General features: G+C 43.0%; 1 protein-coding gene across 1 annotated transcript in view; it reads left to right on the forward strand.

The window, feature by feature from the left end:
- LOC308090093 (low-density lipoprotein receptor-related protein 1-like) overlaps positions 1-14,110 on the forward strand; it is a gene marked incomplete at both ends in the record, with an annotated part of 26,466 nt that extends 12,356 nt beyond the window's left edge. The window contains one exon of the mRNA XM_080435121.1: positions 14,006-14,110. Coding sequence (XP_080291247.1) covers positions 14,006-14,110 — 105 coding nt within the window. The remainder of the gene's footprint in view (positions 1-14,005) is intronic.
- Between the last annotated feature and the right edge of the window lie 5,275 nt (positions 14,111-19,385).

A 19,385-nucleotide genomic window follows, 5' to 3' on the forward strand; every position in this document is an offset into this window, starting at 1 on the left:
GTGAAAAAGCCAAGGTACTAGCAATTATGTTTCATCATTACTGAGACAATACATCACAAGGACAGTACTTACAGACACAGCTGCACATAGCTTTGCTGTATGCTAAACAGGAAGTGAATGCACACTGCAGGTGTTGCCAGATTTTGCAAAAGAAACAGGCGGCCAGGTCTTTGAAAACAAGCCCAAAAAAGCAACTAGGCTCAGTTTTACCACTTTACATCTGCAATTTGAAAATAGCAGATCAACAAGCTCACAATGTGTCACATCAAGACACGTTGTGTGAGCTTGTAGATCTGCTATTTTCAAAAAAATATTGGGAAAAAGGTTTTTAAAAAAATCAAAAAATATTTTTCCTTTCCATGAAAACATTTGATTTGTGAACCACTGGTTTAAAAAAAACTTTTGAAAGCAAGCCCAATTAAGCAACTACACTTAAAAAAAGCCCCAAATTGTTTATTATATGCAGACATGGCAACACTGGTAAACAGGAAACTCATTGATATGGGGCTCCCCAACTCTCTACTCCCCTACCTGGCCACGCCCACAGTGGGCAGGTAGGTGGACAATGTAATACAATGTAATAAACAATTTGGGGCTTTTTTTTAAGTGTAGTTGCTTAATTACGGGGCCAGAGCTCTCAGCTCTGGACCTGTTTTAATGTTCCCCTCTTTTTTCTTCTCCCACTTTTGGCATACGCTTTTTACGAAACTTGGCCATATGGTAGATGGTCATGAAAAACTATCAAGAAATAATTCTCACAATCTTTCGTCAAAAGGTGGCGCTATAGCACTCAATTGAAAATGCCAACTTTGAACAGGTACAACTCATGCCCTGTTTGACCTACAGCCATGAAACTTCAATATACATATGCGTCTACTCATGATCAACAACTTTCACACTCTGACTTTTGACCTCTGACCTTTAGATCTCCCACCATTTTGAATAATATGAAAAACAGTTAAAACCTATCTCCTCCTGGGATTTTTTAGTAATCTGCACGAAACGTTTTACACATGAACTTTGAACCTATGCCGAAAAACATGTGCAAAAGATTTTCCATAAGTGAAAAAATGAAGCTTTAATGAGCCAATGAATATTGCAGTTTTATGACAATTATTCATCTGCCCCTAACACATACATGCAGACTCACATTTCTTTGAAACTTTGCGGTAATGTTGAGGGTCATTTCAAATATCACTGAAACCAATCTTACTCCAATTGGTCAAAGGGGGGCGCTATAGCGATTTTTTGAAAATGCAAACTTTAACCAGGCAAAAGTCATGTCTCGTTTGGCCGACAGCCATTAAACCTGCTTACACATGTGCCTTGACTCATGAGGAACACATGTATCACGTTGACCAGTAAGCTCCGCCCTTAGATTGTCCGCAATTTTGAGCAGTTTGAAAAACACTTAAACCCAGGATTTTCCAGCTATTTGCGTGAAACTGTATAATCTGAGCGATCCTTTATCACAGGTTTTTGTCTGTTGGTCCAATGGCTTCTCCCTTAAACGCGTGCCTCACAACCTGAAGGTTGCCAGTTCAAGCCTCACATGATGCAGACTCATTTAAGTTAAATTGCAAAAAACATGACTGTATCAATGAATACATGTGCAAACGGTAAAGATAACATGAAATGCTTATTTGAGAGTATGTTTTTTTCAATGTATGACGTACTTCATTGTGAAAATAGCCGATCTACAATCTCACAACTTTTCAGATAGCAACGTTTTGTGAGCTTGTAGATCGGCTGCTTTCACTGGTTTCGGTTTCGAGGAGACATACAATTTCTCTATTGGTAAATGGTTTGTGAACGAGTGATCTTAGTGTTAGTGAAACAGGGGCTTGGTTCATGACAGAAGGCAAAAGTTTATGATCTTCAACAGACAACTTCAGCCTGGATGAAGCTATAGCACTACAGGTAGTGTCTCAGCCTGTGAGTCTGAAGGTTGAGAGTTTGATTCCTGTCAATGGCAATAGGTTGAGCTGTCTGTTTCTCTCACTCTGTCTATCTGGCTCTGGTAGGTGGGTCATTACGGGGCCAGAGCTCAGCTCTGGACCTATTTTAATGTTGCCCTCTTTTTTCTTCTGCCACTTTTCGCAGTTCTGGCTGAACCGTGCATACGCTTTTTACGAAACTTGGCCATATGGTAGATGGTCATGAAAAACTATCAAGAAATAATTCTCACAATCTTTCGTCAAAAGGTGGCGCTATAGCAAAATGCCAACTTTGAACAGGTACAACTCATGCCCTGTTTGACCTACAGCCATGAAACTTCAATACACACATGCGTCTACTCATGATGAACAACTTTCACACTCTGACTTTTGACCTCTGACCTTTAGATCTCCCACCATTTTGAATTATATGAAAAAACAGTTAAAACCTATCTCCTCCTGGGATTTTTTAGTAATCTGCACGAAACGTTTTACACATGAACTTTGGACCTATGCCGACAAACAAGCAGCAAAGATTTTCCATAAGTGAAAAATGAAGCTTTAATGAGCCAATGAATATTGCAGTTTTATGACAATTATTCATCTGCCCCTAACACATACATGCAGACTCACATTTCTTTGAAACTTTGCGGTAATGTTGAGGGTCATTCCAAATATCACTGAAACCAATCTTACTCCAATTGGTCAAAGGGGGGCGCTATAGCGATTTTTTTTAAATGCAAACTTTAAACAGGCAAAAGTCATGCCTCGTTTGGCCGACAGCCATTAAACCTGCTTACACATGTGCCTTGACTCATGAGGAACACATGTATCACGTTAACCAGTAAGCTCCGCCCTTAGATTGTCTGCAATTTTGAGCAGTTTGAAAAACACTTAAACCCAGGATTTTTCAGCTATTTGCGTGAAACTGTATCATCTGTGTGATCTCCTTTTTCACAGGTTCTTGTCTGTTGGTCCAATGGCTTCTCCCTTAAGCGAGTGCCTCACGACCGCAAGGTTGCCGGTTCAAGCCTCACTTGATGCAGACTCATTTAAGTTGAATTGCAAAAAACATGACTGTATCAATGAAATACATATGCAAACGGTAAAGATAACATGAAATGCTTATTTGAGAGTATGTTTTTTCATGTATGACGTACTTCATTGTGAAAATATCCGATCTACAATCTCACAACTTTTCAGATAGCAACGTTTTGTGAGCTTGTAGATCGGCTGCTTTCACTGGTTTCGGTTTCGAGGAGACATACAATTTCTCTATTGGTAAATGGTTTGTGAACGAGTGATCTTAGTGTTAGTGAAACAGGGGGCTTGGTTCATGACAGAAGACAAAAGTGTATGATCTTCAACAGACAACTTCAGCCTGGATGAAGCTATAGCACTACTTGTAGTGTCTCATTCTGTGAGTCCGAAGGTTGAGAGTTTGATTCCTGTCAATGGCAATAGGTTGAGCTGTCTGTTTCTCGCATCAAATAATGCATGTGCAATTTTTTAAGACCATTACAATCTAATATTTAATTCAGATCTCTCTCTCTCCTCTCTCTCTCTCTCTCTCTCTCTCTCTCTCTCTCTCTCTCTCTCTCTCTCTCTCTCTCTCTCTCTCTCTCTCTCTCTCTCTCTCTCTCTCTCTCTCTCTCTCTCTCTCTCTCTCTCTCATTCACCAGGTCAGGTCTGTTGGTCCAATGGCTTCTCGCTTAAGTGTGTGCCTTAGAACCTCAAGGTTGCCAGTTCAAACCCCCACTTGATGCAGACTTCATTTAAGTTGCATTGCACACAACATGATTGTGTCAATTAATGCAAGTGCAATTGTTAAAGATAACCTGAAATGCTTATTTGAGAGTATGTCTTTTCAATGTATGACATAGTCATTCTGAAAATAGCCGATCTACAATCTCAAAACTTTTCAGATAGCAACGTGTTTCTGAGCTTGTAGATCGGCTGCTTTCACTGGTTCACTTTTATCTTCAACAGACAACCTTAGCCTGTACAAAGCTATAGCACTATAGGTAGTGTTGCAGCTTGTCAATCCGAAGGTTCAGGGTTCGATTCCTGTTAATGGCAATAGGTTGAGATGTCAATTCCGCTTCCATCTCTCTTCAATCTATTATGTTTCCAAGTGTCCTCTCTCTCTCTTCAATCTATTCCGTTTCCATGTCTCTCTCGCTCTCTCCCCTCTCCCTTCAATCTATTCCGTTTCCATGTCTCTCTCTCTCTTCAATCTATTCCGTTTCCATGTCTCTCTCTCTCTTCAATCTATTCCGTTTCCATGTCTCTCTCTCTCTCTCTCTCTCTCTCTCTCTCTCTCTCTCTCTTCAATCTATTCCGTTTCCATGTCTCTCTCTCTCTCTCTCTCTCTCTCTCTTTCTCTTCAATCTATTCCGTTTCTCTCTCTCTCTCTTTCTCTTCAATCTATTCCGTTTCTCTCTCTCTCTCTCTCTTCAATCTATTTCGTCTCTCTCTCTCTCTCTCTTCAATCTATTCCGTCTCTCTCTCTCTTCAATCTAATCCGTCTCTCTCTCTCTCTCTCTCTCTCTCTCTCTCTCTCTCTCTCTCTCTCTCTCTCTCTCTCTCTCTCTCTCTCTCTCTCTCTCTCTCTCTCTCTCTATTCACTGGCCCCGTATTATCGCTGCTTGCAGCTATATTTCTTTAATTATTATTTATTCACCTTGGAGGGGACGTGTGGCGAGCGGGGTTGCGCATTTGTGTGTGTGTTACGGCCGCGGACCTTTGACAGACAGACAGACAGACAGACAGACAGACAGACAGATCGATTTACAAGCCAATCTACACGCTCCATCGCCTCGCAGCGTGAGGCGTTGTGAGCTTGTAGATCGGCTACTTTTGGTAAAGAGCTTGACATAGATAGATAGATAGATAGATAGATAGATATTCATATAATGTATTATTCTTTAATTATTATTTATCCACTTTGGAGGGGACGTGTGGCGAGCGGGGTTTCTCATTTGTGTGTGTGTGTGTTACGGCCGCGGACCTTTGACAGACAGACAGACAGACAGACAGACAGACAGACAGACAGACAGACAGACAGACAGACAGACAGACAGACAGACAGACAGAATACGTCGCAATGCGCGGCTTTCGCAAAGCAGCAGATATGAGCTCGTATAGATCGGCTGAATGTAAATGCATTGTATAGTGTGATTTCTGTGTTATCTATTGCGTTGGGGGGGGTCTCCCGGGGACCCCCCAGAAGGACGAGCGTGAACACATTCCGTCTGCGTGCGTGCGCTCTCTCTTTCTCTCTCTCCCCCCCCCCCCCTCTCTCTCTCTCTCTCTCTCTCTCTCTCTCTCTCTCTCTCTCTCTCTCTCTCTCTCTCTCTCTCTCTCTCTCTCTCGTGCGTAAAAGGAAAAAAAAAAAGAAACACTTTCTTTTCAATAGGCCATTAAACGTTCAAATCGAATAAAAAAAAATCCTTATTTCCGGAGGTTGTTGAAGTTATATCAATCGATAAAATGTGATGCAACATATGGTTATTGGATTAAAATAATGGAAGCAATAAAATTTAAAGTTAACTTAGGGAATGCAGCCCTAATTCACGGGGACAAATGAAGGCATGCGTAAAGGGATTCCCAAGGGGACCCGGATCCCCCCCCCCCCCCCCCCCCCAAAGGTCCGCAGGGACCCCCACCCGACCCCCTACCCCCGTGAAGGCGGTCGGGTGGGGGGGGGGGGGGGGGAGCACACACATAGGAAGGAGGGAAGGAGGGAGAGAGGCAGATGCGACCACGAGCGCCCGTTCTCCGACGCACGGGTGAAACGCCGACAAAAACAGGCCCCCGTCGAGACGATGGGCAATCGTCGCGACGAACAGGCCCCCGTCGAGACGATGGGCAATCGTCGCGACGAGTCAGAAACGCCGACAAAAACAGGCCCCCGTCGAGACGATGGGCAATCGTCGCGACGAGATAGACAGCCGTCGAAGCGACCCGTCGCAGTCGCAAGTGGAGCTCGCTGTCTCTCCCATTTGGTTCCATTTGTACACTCTCAGAGTTACAGACCCATAAGGGTCCATTTGGTTCCTATACATCATTTAGCTGGGGACCCCCTGGTATCCCCTCAAGTACCCCTGGGGGTCCCCGGACCCCACTTTGAGAACCAATGGTTTAGAGGCTCCGTGAGCACCCCAACAACACATCTCTGTAACCTGTTTTTTTTAGGACCCTAAAGGTGTCTAGTTATGATTTCTTCTTGTTGCCCTGGTCAACTAATGTTCCATGGGGTTTATTTTTAACCCTTTCTGACACCTAGCCCCAACCCAAACCATAACATGGTGATAACAGAGAATACCATAACTCTTGAAGTAAACAACATACAGCGACAAATGAACAAATTTTCTATATCATTTGGACCCAAGGAATTCATTGAAGTGGTTAATATTAAGATTCAAGCAGGTCTTGACTATTTCAGGACAGAAACGGCAAAAAACGAACAGAAAATGTTCAAATCACATCAATATTAATCCTTGTATTAAATACTTAAGGTGTATTCTACTTTACCCCATGTTTTAGGACCCTTATGGTGTCTAGTTAAGATTTCTTCTTGTTGCCCAGGTCAACTAATGTCCCATTGGGTTCATTTGGTGACTATTTTGTCCACAGGAGTGGCGTTTTCATATCTGAACCAGACAACGTACAAAGACAAATAAACCCACTTTTCATAGAATGTTTACACCAGGAATTTAATGGAAAGGTCACTGACAGCTGGTAAATGTCACGGAGCTAGCTGTCTTGGGCAGCCATACTGCAGCACCCTGCTTGGGACCATGTATTCAGTGGTCAGGGCTGTACTAGTTCCTTCAAGGGCAAGGGCAAGGTGGCACCAATCAAAAAGCTCCAGAAGAACCCCAAATTTCAAAAGGCTTTCAGGTTGGTGTATGATCATCCTAACAATATTTAATGATGAGGATGATGATGATGATAAGAGGGAAGAGGTTGAGATGGATGATACTGATCAGTGAAATTATGTTTTGATTATTTAAGAAAGTTATGCCTAAATGTAAGCCAGAATTTGATATTTGTGTGTTTTTCACCAATAAAGAATGGTTGTACCATGTCAGTGACCTTTCCATTAGATTCCTGGTGTAAACATTCTATGAAAAAGTGGGTTTATTTGTCTTTGTACGTTGTCTGGTTCAGATATGAAAACGCCACTCCGGTGGACATCGATTTAAAATGGTCACCCAATGAACCCCATGGGACATTATTTGACCAGGGCAACAAGATTAAAACTTAACTAGACACCTGTAGGGTCCAAAAAGACATATGGTAAAAAAGAATACACCTTAAAAATGTAGTACAAAGATAAATATAGATGTGATTTCAAAATATTCTGCTATTTTTTTTGCTGTTTCTGTCCTGAAATATAGTCAAAATGTGCTTGAATCTTAATATTAACCACTTCAATTCCTTGGGTCCAAATGATATAGAAGAATGTGTTCATTTGTCTCTGTAGGTTGTTTACTTCAAGAGTTATGGTATTTTCTGTTATCTCCATTTTATGATTTGATTGGGAATACAGTATGTGTCAGAAAGGGTTAAAATGAACCCCATGGGCCATTATTTGACCAGGGCAACAAGAATAAATCTTAACTAGACACCATAAAGGTCCTAAAAAACATATGGTAAAAAAGAATACACCTTAAAAGTTTAGTACAAAGAGAAATATAGATGTAATAATTGTGATTTGAACATTTTCTGCCAGTTTTTGTCTGTTTATGTCCTGAAATAGAGTCCTATGTCCTAAAAATAAACCCCATGGAATATTAGTTGACCAGGGCAACAAGAAGAACTCATAACTAGACACCTTTAGGGTCCTAAAAAAACAGGTTACAGAGATGTGTTTTTGGGGTGCTCATGGAACCTCTAAACTGCCCTACTAAAAAGTATTGGCATGAAAATATACTTTAAGTACCAAAAGTGAAAGTATTAAAATGTTTGAAAATAGCAGATCTACAAGCTCACAACAGGTCACGTGAGAGATCAGGCGACGCGTTGTGAGAAGTACAGTACTTGAGTAAATGTACTTAGTTACACCACTGGTGGTCATTACTAGACGTGTTACTGCAAAAGTAGAGCTAGAATGCTAGATTACAAATTTCCAATAAAAGTTTACAAGTTTAAAAAAGTACACATCTGTCCACATACAACCAGAATATCCTTCGGTGTCCTGGTCACCTTAATTTCGCCAACAAATCCAGCTTTGAAGAACGCCCAAGCATCAAGGCTTTTCCAAGCTTCTAGACTCTGCTGTGTGTATTTACCCAGCGACGAGATTAAGTACATATAAATGTCACCAAAATTGATATCTGGCCGCCACATGTTAATGTCCGTGGTGGACCAGCTGGTTCTTCGGTAAGTCATAAGGATCACTGTCGAGTCCAACTGTCTTTAATTTAACCGAATACTCGATGTTTTGATACCGGTTTCATTACTACACCGTACCATGCTTCATTGTTTTGCCACTCAGTCAGCAGAGGGGGGCGTGTCCCAGCGGAATCGTGACGTACTCGCATATCCATTTGATTGTCGGAGAAAACGTAAGAGCACTTATGATTGTCTGAAAGCGAATCCGTCTGATTGGCTGATGAACCTGTCAATCAGAATCATGATTTTGATTTATCAGATTTATCAGCCAATGACGACGTTCGTCTACGCCCACCGTCAGGTCAGTCTCAAAAAGATTTGTGAATGCACAGAGGAGATCCACCACAGAGAAGCAGTGTGTAAATGCACACCAACCGATTTGTGTTGTAGTTAATTCAATGTGCATTTGTAAATTGAGTGTTTTGGAGATAAATAGATAATTATATTTGTGAAGCAGAGCATCTGGAATGTGACTTTAAAATACAAACTGTGCATTTTAAACTGTGGATTTCAAACACAAAATATAAATGTGACTTTAATACACAAACTGTGGATTTAAAGCTGTGGATTTGAAACACAAAATACAAACTGTGAATTTTAAACTGTGGATTTCAAACACAAAACACAAACATGACTTTAATACACAGACTGTGGATTTAAAGCTGTGGACTTGAAACACGAACGCAAAGCATCGCATTTGTAGTGCTGAACCAAAAAAACATATGCAAACCAGAACTTGTTCATTCAAAAATCAAATGTGTGAATACAAATCGGACTCGTGCATTTACTCATTAGGACTTGTGCATTTACTCATTATGAGACTGTTCTGACTCCATATCTAAGTGGTTCAACTGAAGTGATGTTGATGAATTCCAAATATGATCAAAGTATTCTGCAGCACCCTTGGACTTGCATCACGGCACCCTAGGGTGCCACGCCACTCACTTTGAAAAACCCTGGTCTAGTTTGTTGCTGAGGATCCACTGTGATTATTCCCTCCCACACCTGTCCATAAGCACCCCAACACCCACTAATGACCTACTAATACAATAATAACTATAAGTATATTTTCAGTCTAAAGGGCTTTACAGACGTGCAGATGTAACAGATTGGATATTCCAGAAACACAATGTTTATATCTTTATTGTTCCCTTGTGTATCACCCTTGTGCCTTTTTCTTTATATGGGCTGAATGAGGGATTGATTGCTCATGTCTGAATACAGGGGGCGCTAATGCAATACTATGTCACGTTCCCATCTGTTCCTACCCTTGTGCCTTATATGCAGGGACGTGCACAGATAGACTCTAGGTGGTGCTGGAGCACCTGCCGTTTTGCCCTCTGGACAAGCAAGTGCCCTTTTGAATTTTTTATTTATTTTATTTTTACAGTGTAGTCTACAGTATGTGGTCAATGGTGACATCGATCAATTCAAAGCTTCTAATATATTAACAATTGCCCAAATGTGTCTCGTAATTTTGCCAGACATCCCCCACATGTGCCCGCGGCACTCCGGTGCCGTGCCCCTCCCTTCCCTCTCAACGTGAACATGCAGTGCAGCGCGCAAAGGGGGCGGGTCTACAGAAGTGCCCTACAGTAGCCACACCCACACATCTCCTCTCCTTCCCGGCCCCGCGCAAACTCAAAAGAGTTGAAAAGACTCATCTCTGTTTACATGAGACTGCTTCTCTGTGTAGTCCTACACTTGTATTATGGCTCAATGGGCTGTCATCTCCGTGACAACAGCTCGTTGAGGAGTCGGCAGGTTGTTGATTGGGGTCATTGAGAGTTCAGAGTGCCCCCTTTTACTTTTAATGTTTTTTTGCAGCAGGTTTAGCAACAGTAGAAGCCTGGATTCCCAATGTGAATGAAAATACAATGTTCAAAGTTCTTCAGTAAAATAAAAGTGGACACTGAAAATTGGCAATGGACTGAACAATATGCATTCATCCTATTATCCCAAGAGGCATGTAGCTCTGGTGGAGAGGCAGTGACCACATTTGAACTGAAGCCAAAAAAGACAAATTGACTCTGATTCCAGCAACCAGTAGAACTTAAATACTGGCTGATGATGATGATGATGATGATGATGATGATGATGATGATGATGATGATGATGATAAAAAGTGTCGCCGTTGAGCTCTGTGGAGGTGTCGTGGGCCTATCAACAAAACACCAATATGAAGGAGGGTGCCCACCTGAAGACCCCAGTAAAGCGTTTACCTCTACCCCACTCAATACCAAGTGCTGATTTAGCCCTGAAACATGACTGTCATACCATGACAGTCATGGAGCCCAGAATTCCTGGTTTTCGAACTCTCACATGTACACAAACGTTCAGGTTTCAAATATAAAGTGCTTACCCATGTCCATGCCACGGATGTTACAAGGCGATCCGTACCACGATAAGTACCCGTATCTCCCGTATTGTTCAATAAAAAGCATTTTAATCCGATCGCCGGCCATTTATTTATTTATTTGTTTTTTTTGCAATGTATCAGAGTGCAATACACCTTCCAACCATTAATGTTGCATAGTTGAAAGCATCTGAGAAAATTTGGAGAAAATGGCCGGCGATCGGATTAAAATGCTTTTTATTGAACAATACAGGAGATATGGGTACTTATCGCGGTACGGATCGCCTTGTAACATCCGTGGCACGCGGGTAAGCACTTTATATTTGAAATCTGAACGTTTATGTACATGTGAGAGTTGTAAATGTAACTCATTTAATCCATCGAAAACCAGGAACTCTCGGTTCCATGACGCTTGTGGCAGACAAGCGTCATGTGAACCATGGCTAGTGCTGATTAATCTAAAGGATTATACTATCTAGTCCTATAGATGGGTTTCCTGTTTGTAAACATGAGAGGATGATGCGCGCGCAGTGGCGGGATGAGCCTGTAGAGGGCGCTATTACCCGCAGCAGCTCTGGCCATTGTACATTCAGAAAATAAATGGTCTTCACCAGGTTTAATGAAAGTAGATTAAATTATGCAGTTTGTAATATCTTCTTTACTCAATAAAAATGATTTGTCGGAAGTTGGATCTGTTTGTATATAATAGCAGCATTATGCCTATTATGCCTATAATAGCAGCATTATGCCTATCTAAATCCCGAAAATAACAATAGAGTGAATGGCGCTTCCGGTTCGTTCTCCCCCACGCATGCGCAGATTGCGCACTCTGCTCTGTGATGACGTCGCGCGGAAACCCATCTATGAGCTCAACATTGGGCGTAGCTGCATTGGGAACTCCTTATATGGAGTCATGGTGACATGAGTGTGACGTCAGAGGTCTGCCTGCCGGCCGGCCGGCCAGGCCGCCGGCCCGTCCTCCCTTTAGTCAATTTGAATATAGGATAGGATGACAACACGCATATAAACATCATTATTAATTGCAATAAAATTCATATTTACCTGCTGAACAAACAACACCAGCATCTTCATTGTGATGACAGTTGTGCTCTCCAATCCCCCTTTGGCTGCACTGTGAAAGCTGTGACTCACTGCCTGAACACCTGAAAAATAACAGGGTGATGTATCCACCACCCTGTCCGAAATGGGCTTCCCCTGGTGCTGACACAGCCTCTCCACAGCCTAGCTGTCTACACACAACCTGGGCATCATCCAGATCCCACTCATCATCACACACCGTCCCCCATCTGCCACGGTAGTACACCTCCACTCTGCCTGAACAGTTTGAACCACCGACCAGCCTCACTGAATGATCAACTGAATGAGAAGAAAAACATTAAAACATGACAATGATCAGCCTGAAAGAAAGCTTACCTACATGTAGGAGTGTCCTCATAATAAAGATTTGACTTGACCCTTAGACTTGTACACCATGTATGCTGAATGAGTCAGATTGAAAAAGGTGCACCGACGGAGGCACGCTGTCTGAAGGTGACTTGAGCCACGAGAGGCACCGCCGAGCCAGCGTTGCAAAGTCACCTTCAGCCGACTCAGCGCCGTCCGAGGCAGAATGGTAAAACAACATGAGTCCACTGACTGACACCTCTGATAGTGAATAATGCTCAGTTCAAGGTGGTATTTCAATCTTCTGTACAGGTACATTAAGAATAGTAGTAGCCTAAGCCTACTTATTTATGTTATATTGAATTGTTACAGCAGAAACCATCCTGTTAAATATTATTAAACCTCTGCATCAGACAGCATATGGCTATTGAAATAAATACATATGTAATTACGACGTACAAGATGTGCCTGTAATAAATATTACACTACTAGGCAGTCTGCGGTTCCACGCGCCACACAAGGTGCCCTTTTTTTTCACTTGAGGTGCCCCTTTTTTTTCACTTGAGGTGCCCCTTTTTTTAACTTGAGCACCTGCCCCTCAAAATGTCTGTGCACACCACTGCTTATATGGTCTGAATGAGGGATCGATTGCTCCTGCCTGTGTTAGCATATAGGAGACGCTAATGCTAGGCTCCGTCATTATTACAGTAAATGGAGCCAAAGCAAGTGGTTGTCCTGACTGTCCCTTTATTTACTATCTTTTCCCTTTATTCAAGGTAAAGTGTGTTTTCACCAAATTGAGGGTATTTAGGTAGGAACGTATGTGTATTATTTTGCCATTTGGAATAAGGCATAATGGGAATGTTTTGGAGGTTTATGTTGTGATTAGAAGGCAATGTGGCCGTGGCGATAGCACACAAAGCTAACTATTTAGCAACAGCTCGCTAGCACAGCTGGTGATGCGAAATGAAGAAGAAATGTGTGGTTCTATGTGTTTCAAATGTGTAATGGACCTTCATGAGAGTAAACAGTGGTCTTAGATTACAACACTATCTCTGAATAGTTTGCAGCAATTGCAGATTATGTTTAACGTGCGTGGTGCACGCGTGCGTGCCCGCGTGCGTGAGTGAGTGAAAGAAAGTGCATTAATGAAGAGTCAGTGGTACATTGTGGTCATGTTATATATTAATGGACCATTTACCTGTTGTGTACAGTATACTGATAGAATTGACATTTGTATTCTGGGCAGCACTGTGAGAGGGAAATGTGATATTCTGTCATCTACTCTGAGTGAAAAACAAGAATGTACAATATATGTCATGATTATTACAGTAAATGGAGCCAAAGCAAGTGGTTGTCCTGACTGTCCCTTTATTTACTATCTTTTCCCTTTATTCAAGGTAAAGGGGATTTACATCTTGGAGGCACTACTGAGATCCTCCCAACACTCGGAGGAACATCTCCATGCCAGGCAGATATTTCACCCCATCAACATTCAACTCTTATTAACCAACCGAGTAGCAACTGGAGGAAGCATTCTTGTGCAGGAGTTGGGAGAGAGACTGACGGAGTAGAGTGTGCACCTGAGGGTGGCAGCAAAGTCCGGCCAGCATCAGCCAAGCCCCACCACAGCAATATTCCCCCTCCGCTACAATGGCAAATATTGAAGAATTGCAAGACACTATTAGCAAGGAACTATGCAAACTGACCAAAAATCAGCTGATCGAGATATGTGACTTCCTCCACATTTCGGGACCGAAACGGGAGGCCATAACAAGTAAGACTCAAATGTCTCTTATTAGTCACATTGTACAATATCTGGAACGAGAAGGAGTGAAGGATCTAGAGGATAATGGATTGTCAGAGCTCTTGTGCTTGAATGATAAAATACGTGAACTGACTACAGTCAGTGCTGTTTCCAAACTTAATGTTGGAGAAGCCACCGCAACGGCACAAGAGGAAGAACAACAGAGAATTCAGAAGGAACTACAGGTGCTGCAGCAGTCGCTAGACGAGAAAAAAAGTTAAATGGAAGCACTTGTTAGTCGTAAGGAGAACAAAGGTGACGTAAACATAGTACAGATAAACCCTCTGACACCTCAGAACACACAGATGCAGGTGCCCACCCCAGTTTGGCGCAAGGAGTTTAAAATCACTGGTCAAATAGGAGAACTCGGCCAAAAGGACAGACTCACATTCTCGAGCCTGGCCCGACCGATTGAAAATGGACTGAGTACAGGCTGCCTGGAGCTGGAAATTGTTAATGCAGTGATAAGAGCTATTGTGCCAGGACTACAGCTTCGCAGCTATCTGGAGGGCAGTCCTGACCTATCATTACCTACGCTGAGACGAATATTACGATTCCATTATCAGGAGAAAGGGGCCACTGAGCTGTACAGGCAACTCACATCAGAGGTCCAACGCAGCAAAGAATCTCCACAAAACTTTGTGGTCCGCACCCTGGATTTAAGGCAGAAGGTCTTATTTGCTTCCCAAGAAGCGGAATCGGGCCTAAAGTATAACCCCGCTCTGGTACAGAGCGCCTTCCTACACACTGTGCTCATTGGCCTACAAAATGACAATATCAGGAGTGATTTGCAGCCATATCTCATAGACCCAGAGATTACAGATGTGGTTCTTCTTGAGAAATTGAACATTGCTTGCGCAAATGAGACAGAGAGACAAAACAGGAAGAAAACAGCAGTGCCAGAGCGCCCTACTGCTGTCCACTCTGTGCAATCAGAGGAAGACCCAGTTGAACAGAAATGCCAAATAAAAGAGAACAACACACCCAAGTTAACGGCCTACATGGTGACTGAGTTCAAGAACCTCAGCGCTGAAATAGCTCAGATTAAAGAGTCGATACGACAACCACTGCCCTCGCCCCAACAATGCTTTGCACTCTCGACCGACACCCAGGGAATAGCAGGAGCTCAGCACCAGGTCCCAGACCCTCCACAATGGGACAAGCGAGTCAAGGTGAAAAGTCCAGTGAGTGAAAGTCCATGGTTCCCGACACAAAATGTCCAGCAGCAGCAGTATACACCGCCACGTCAGTATGTAGACCCTCAACTGCAGTACGCAGCACCTCCACAGCAATACACAGCGCCACCACAGCGATATGCTGTCACACATCAGCAGTACATGTCTCCACAACAGCAGTACTCACCTCCACAACAGCAGTATGCAGCTCCACTGCACCAGTATGCAGTGCCACAACAGCAGAATCCAACCCCACAGCAACAGTATGCAGCAGCACCACAGCAGTATGCAGTCTCACAGCAACAGTACACAGCACCGCAACAGCAGTATGCAGTTGGACCACAACTCTATCAACCACGGGTGAGGAGATGCTTCCCATGTCAGCAGAGTGGATCCGGAGAGCGTTGCTCACACTGTTATCACTGTGGCAGCAGCGAGCATTTTGCGGTAGGTTGCAGGAATAAGGGAGCCAATCCATTCAGAGAGGGTCCAGTAAAAGGGAACGGGTTACCCCCACGGGGCAGGGAGTAACCGACAACACCAAAATGCCCCAACAATGTGCGAACTGTGGCCTTATGAGAACAGACCCTATATTGAGACAATGTTCAAAATGTAAAGTAGTATATTATTGCACAAAAGACTGTCAAATGAATCACTGGCCGACTGAAGACACCTATGAGCATCAAGTGAGAACCACCAAAGAGAGAATCACCATACCAGAATGTAGCATGGTGCAGGTCAACTGTTGTGTGCAAATGTCACCAGTGAAAGAAGACAGTCTGCTTATCTTCGAACCGGAGGTGAACCCACAATGGCCAGAGGGTCTTGAACTGTGCGAGACCTTGGTGAAACTTGAAGAGGGTGCCTTCCCCTACATTAGACTTGACGTGGTGAACATAGCAAACCATGACATCACACTGCCAGGGAGGACTGTGTTAGGCACAGTACAAGCAATAAAGACAGTCATTCCAATGACAGGGCGAAAAGACACAGACACAGCCATGATTGCCACTGTCACGCCGCTCGGAGAAGAGGGGACGAAGGATGAGTATGGCACTCATGATGTATGGGATCCCCCAGTTGAATTGGGTCACCTGGACACACACAAGCAAGAGGTAGCTAAACAGATGCTGCGGGAGGAATGTCACTCCTTCTCAAGAACAGAGGATGACATTGGCCGCATCGAGAACCTACAGTTGATCACCTTAAAGGACAGTGAACCTGTTGCACGTTCTTATCTGTCTGTGCCCAAACCCCTGTACCAAGAGATGAAGGACTATCTGCATGATTTGATTGCCCAGGGCTGGGTGGAGAAGTCTAAATCCCCTTACGCTTCGCCCATCGTGTGTGTCAGAAAAAAAGATGGCAGTTTAAGGCTGTGTATAGATTATCGAGATCTGAACAGAAAGACATGGCCTGATCGCCAGCCCATTCCAAGGGTCCAAGATATCATGAACAACCTGGGGGGTAATGCATGGTTCTCCCTGTTAGATCAAGGAAAAGCCTACCACCAGGGGTTCATGGCGAGAGACAGTAAACCCATGACCGCCTTCATAACACCCTGGGGATTGTATGAATGGGTCAGAATCCCATTCGGTCTTATGAATGCACCCGCAGCATTCCAACGCTGCATGGAGGAGTGTCTGGAGGGGTTAAGGGATGACATTTGTGTGCCATACCTTGATGACACGTTAGTATTCAGTAAGACCTTTGAAAACCATATCGATGATGTGCGGAGAGTACTGCAACAACTGAGAAGCTATGGCATAAAATTGAAACCCAGTAAGTGCGATATCTTCAAGAACAAAGTTCGCTACTTGGGCAGAGTCGTGTCAGCAGAAGGGAGTCAGATGGATCCAGCAGACAGAGTGGCAGTAACTGCATTAAAGGAGAAGGCACCTGCGACGGTAGGAGAGCTCAGAAGGATTTTGGGACTTCTGAGCTACTACAGGCAATACATAAAAGATTTCTCCCGTCTCGCCATCACTGCGCAAAAAACCCAAGAATCCCTAGATATCGTTGCCCGAATATTACCAGATATGATGCAAATATGATGATATCCAAATGGGATACTCTCCGAACAGTATTTGAAATATATTTCATGGTCGGAGCATATCAACTACGGATGTGGGACCACTTTTATTCTTGATAGAATATGGAGTGTATCATCCCAGATACTGTATATTACCACATGCCATATTCGGGAAATAATTCTAATCAGTGTCTAAAATATCTCATAAGAAATGGACAGCTGTCATATGTGGAGATGATTCGTTACTCATATCTAATGTCAAGATATGACCACTATCCATATTTGAAGTCCAAACACCAGTTGCAGCTTATGTCAGGATATTGTATTGATACGATCTGTAACCATATTTGAAGTCCAAACACCACTTTCATTTTATGTCAGGATATTGTATCGATACGACCTGTAACCATATTTGAAGTACGACCTGTAACCATATTTGAAGTCCAAACACCACTTGCATTTTATGTCAGGATATTGTATCGATACGACCTGTAACCATATTTGAAGTACGACCTGTAACCATATTTGAAGTCCAAACACCACTTGCATTTTATGTCAGGATATTGTATCGATACGACCTGTAACCATATTTGAAGTACGACCTGTAACCATATTTGAAGTCCAAACACCACTTGCATTTTATGTCAGGATATTATATCGATACGACCTGTAACCATATTTGAAGTCCAAACACCACTTGCATTTTATGTCAGGATATTGTATCGATACGACCTGGAACCATATTTGAAGTCCTAATACCACTTGCATTTTATGTCAGGATATTGTATCGATACGACCTGTAACCATATTTGAAGTCCTAATACCACTTGCATTTTATGTCAGGATATTGTATCGATACGACCTGTAACCATATTTGAAGTCCTAATACCACTTGCATTTTATGTCAGGATATTGTATCGATACGACCTGGAACCATATTTGAAGTCCTAATACCACTTGCATTTTATGTCAGGATATTGTATCGATACGACCTGTAACCATATTTGAAGTCCAAACACCACTTGCATATTATGTCAGGTTATTGTATTGATACGGCCTGTAACCATGGCCGATCTACTTTGAAGATAAATATTAAGCTAAAAATGACAACAAAAAAAATCACTTTCAAATGAGAAATATTTATTTCTTAACAGAGCTGGGGCCAAGACCTCCAAAACACACACACCTCCAAACTCTTCTCCACACACACACCTCAAACTCTCCCTCTCTCCACACACGCACTTCCAAACTCCCTCTCCACACGACTAGGAACAAAGGTAGGAACGACGGGTCAAGATTGGGCAGAAGTCTCTGGAGAACTGAACTGACTTTAAACGGAACGGGGTGTGAGTGATGCTAAAAAAATTAAAATAAACATCCACACACACACACACACACACACACACACACACACACACACACACACTACCCTAAACTGTTCACAACTGTACTACTAAAAACATTAAAATAAAAACATCCACACACCACCGTTAACTGTGCACAACTGTACTCCGAAGCTTTTGAAAGGGAGCATAAATGTTTCGTGTTCCAGTTCAGTTCCCCATAGCTTTGTTTGATTGGCTCAGCATCAGATTTGAACCAGAAACATAATGACACCTTCACGTGTTTCCAGTCCAAATCTGCTGCTAAGCCAATCAAACAAAGCTAGGTAAACTGAACTGGAACCATTTATATTCCCTTCCAAAAGCTTAGGAGTCCAGTTGTGCACAGAGCCTATACACAAATCCACGGAGACAGGCTTTACACTTCAGTGTCGTCTTCTGCCTCCTCGCTCTCCTGCAGATAGTGACGCTTGCCCTCTGCAGCAGGGGGGGTGCGTCTGGTGAAGAGTCCATAGTTTGTACGAACGCGGTTGGACTTCGGCTCCACACCCTTCCTACGGTTCTCATCCAGGGCAGTTTGACAAGAACCCATTATTTTGGTCAGCCGTCCGGCGCGCCACTTTGGTGATGTTATTTTAAAGGCAGTCTTGTCTTCATCGCTCTCTTCATCACTGACGAAGTTTGCGTCCGCACCACTGAGGTAATCCAAGTCCGCTCTCGACAGAACCTTCTGCCCAATCTTGACCCGTTTCTTGAAAAGCTGTGTAACAGATGAGAAGAGGAGGTTAGACTTTTAAAGCGATCAACAAAAGTAAATACAGTATGAGGGTTATATTATGGCTAGCTCTAGTCCAGAGCATTAGAGAGTTCTTGCTAACTTCTGGACCAGGAACAGTGCATTTTCCATGGACTGTAAAATGAACAGGTGT

This window comes from Gymnoscopelus braueri (genome assembly GCF_963280865.1).
Source record: "Gymnoscopelus braueri genome assembly, chromosome: 8".
Taxonomy (NCBI): Eukaryota; Metazoa; Chordata; class Actinopteri; order Myctophiformes; family Myctophidae; genus Gymnoscopelus; species Gymnoscopelus braueri.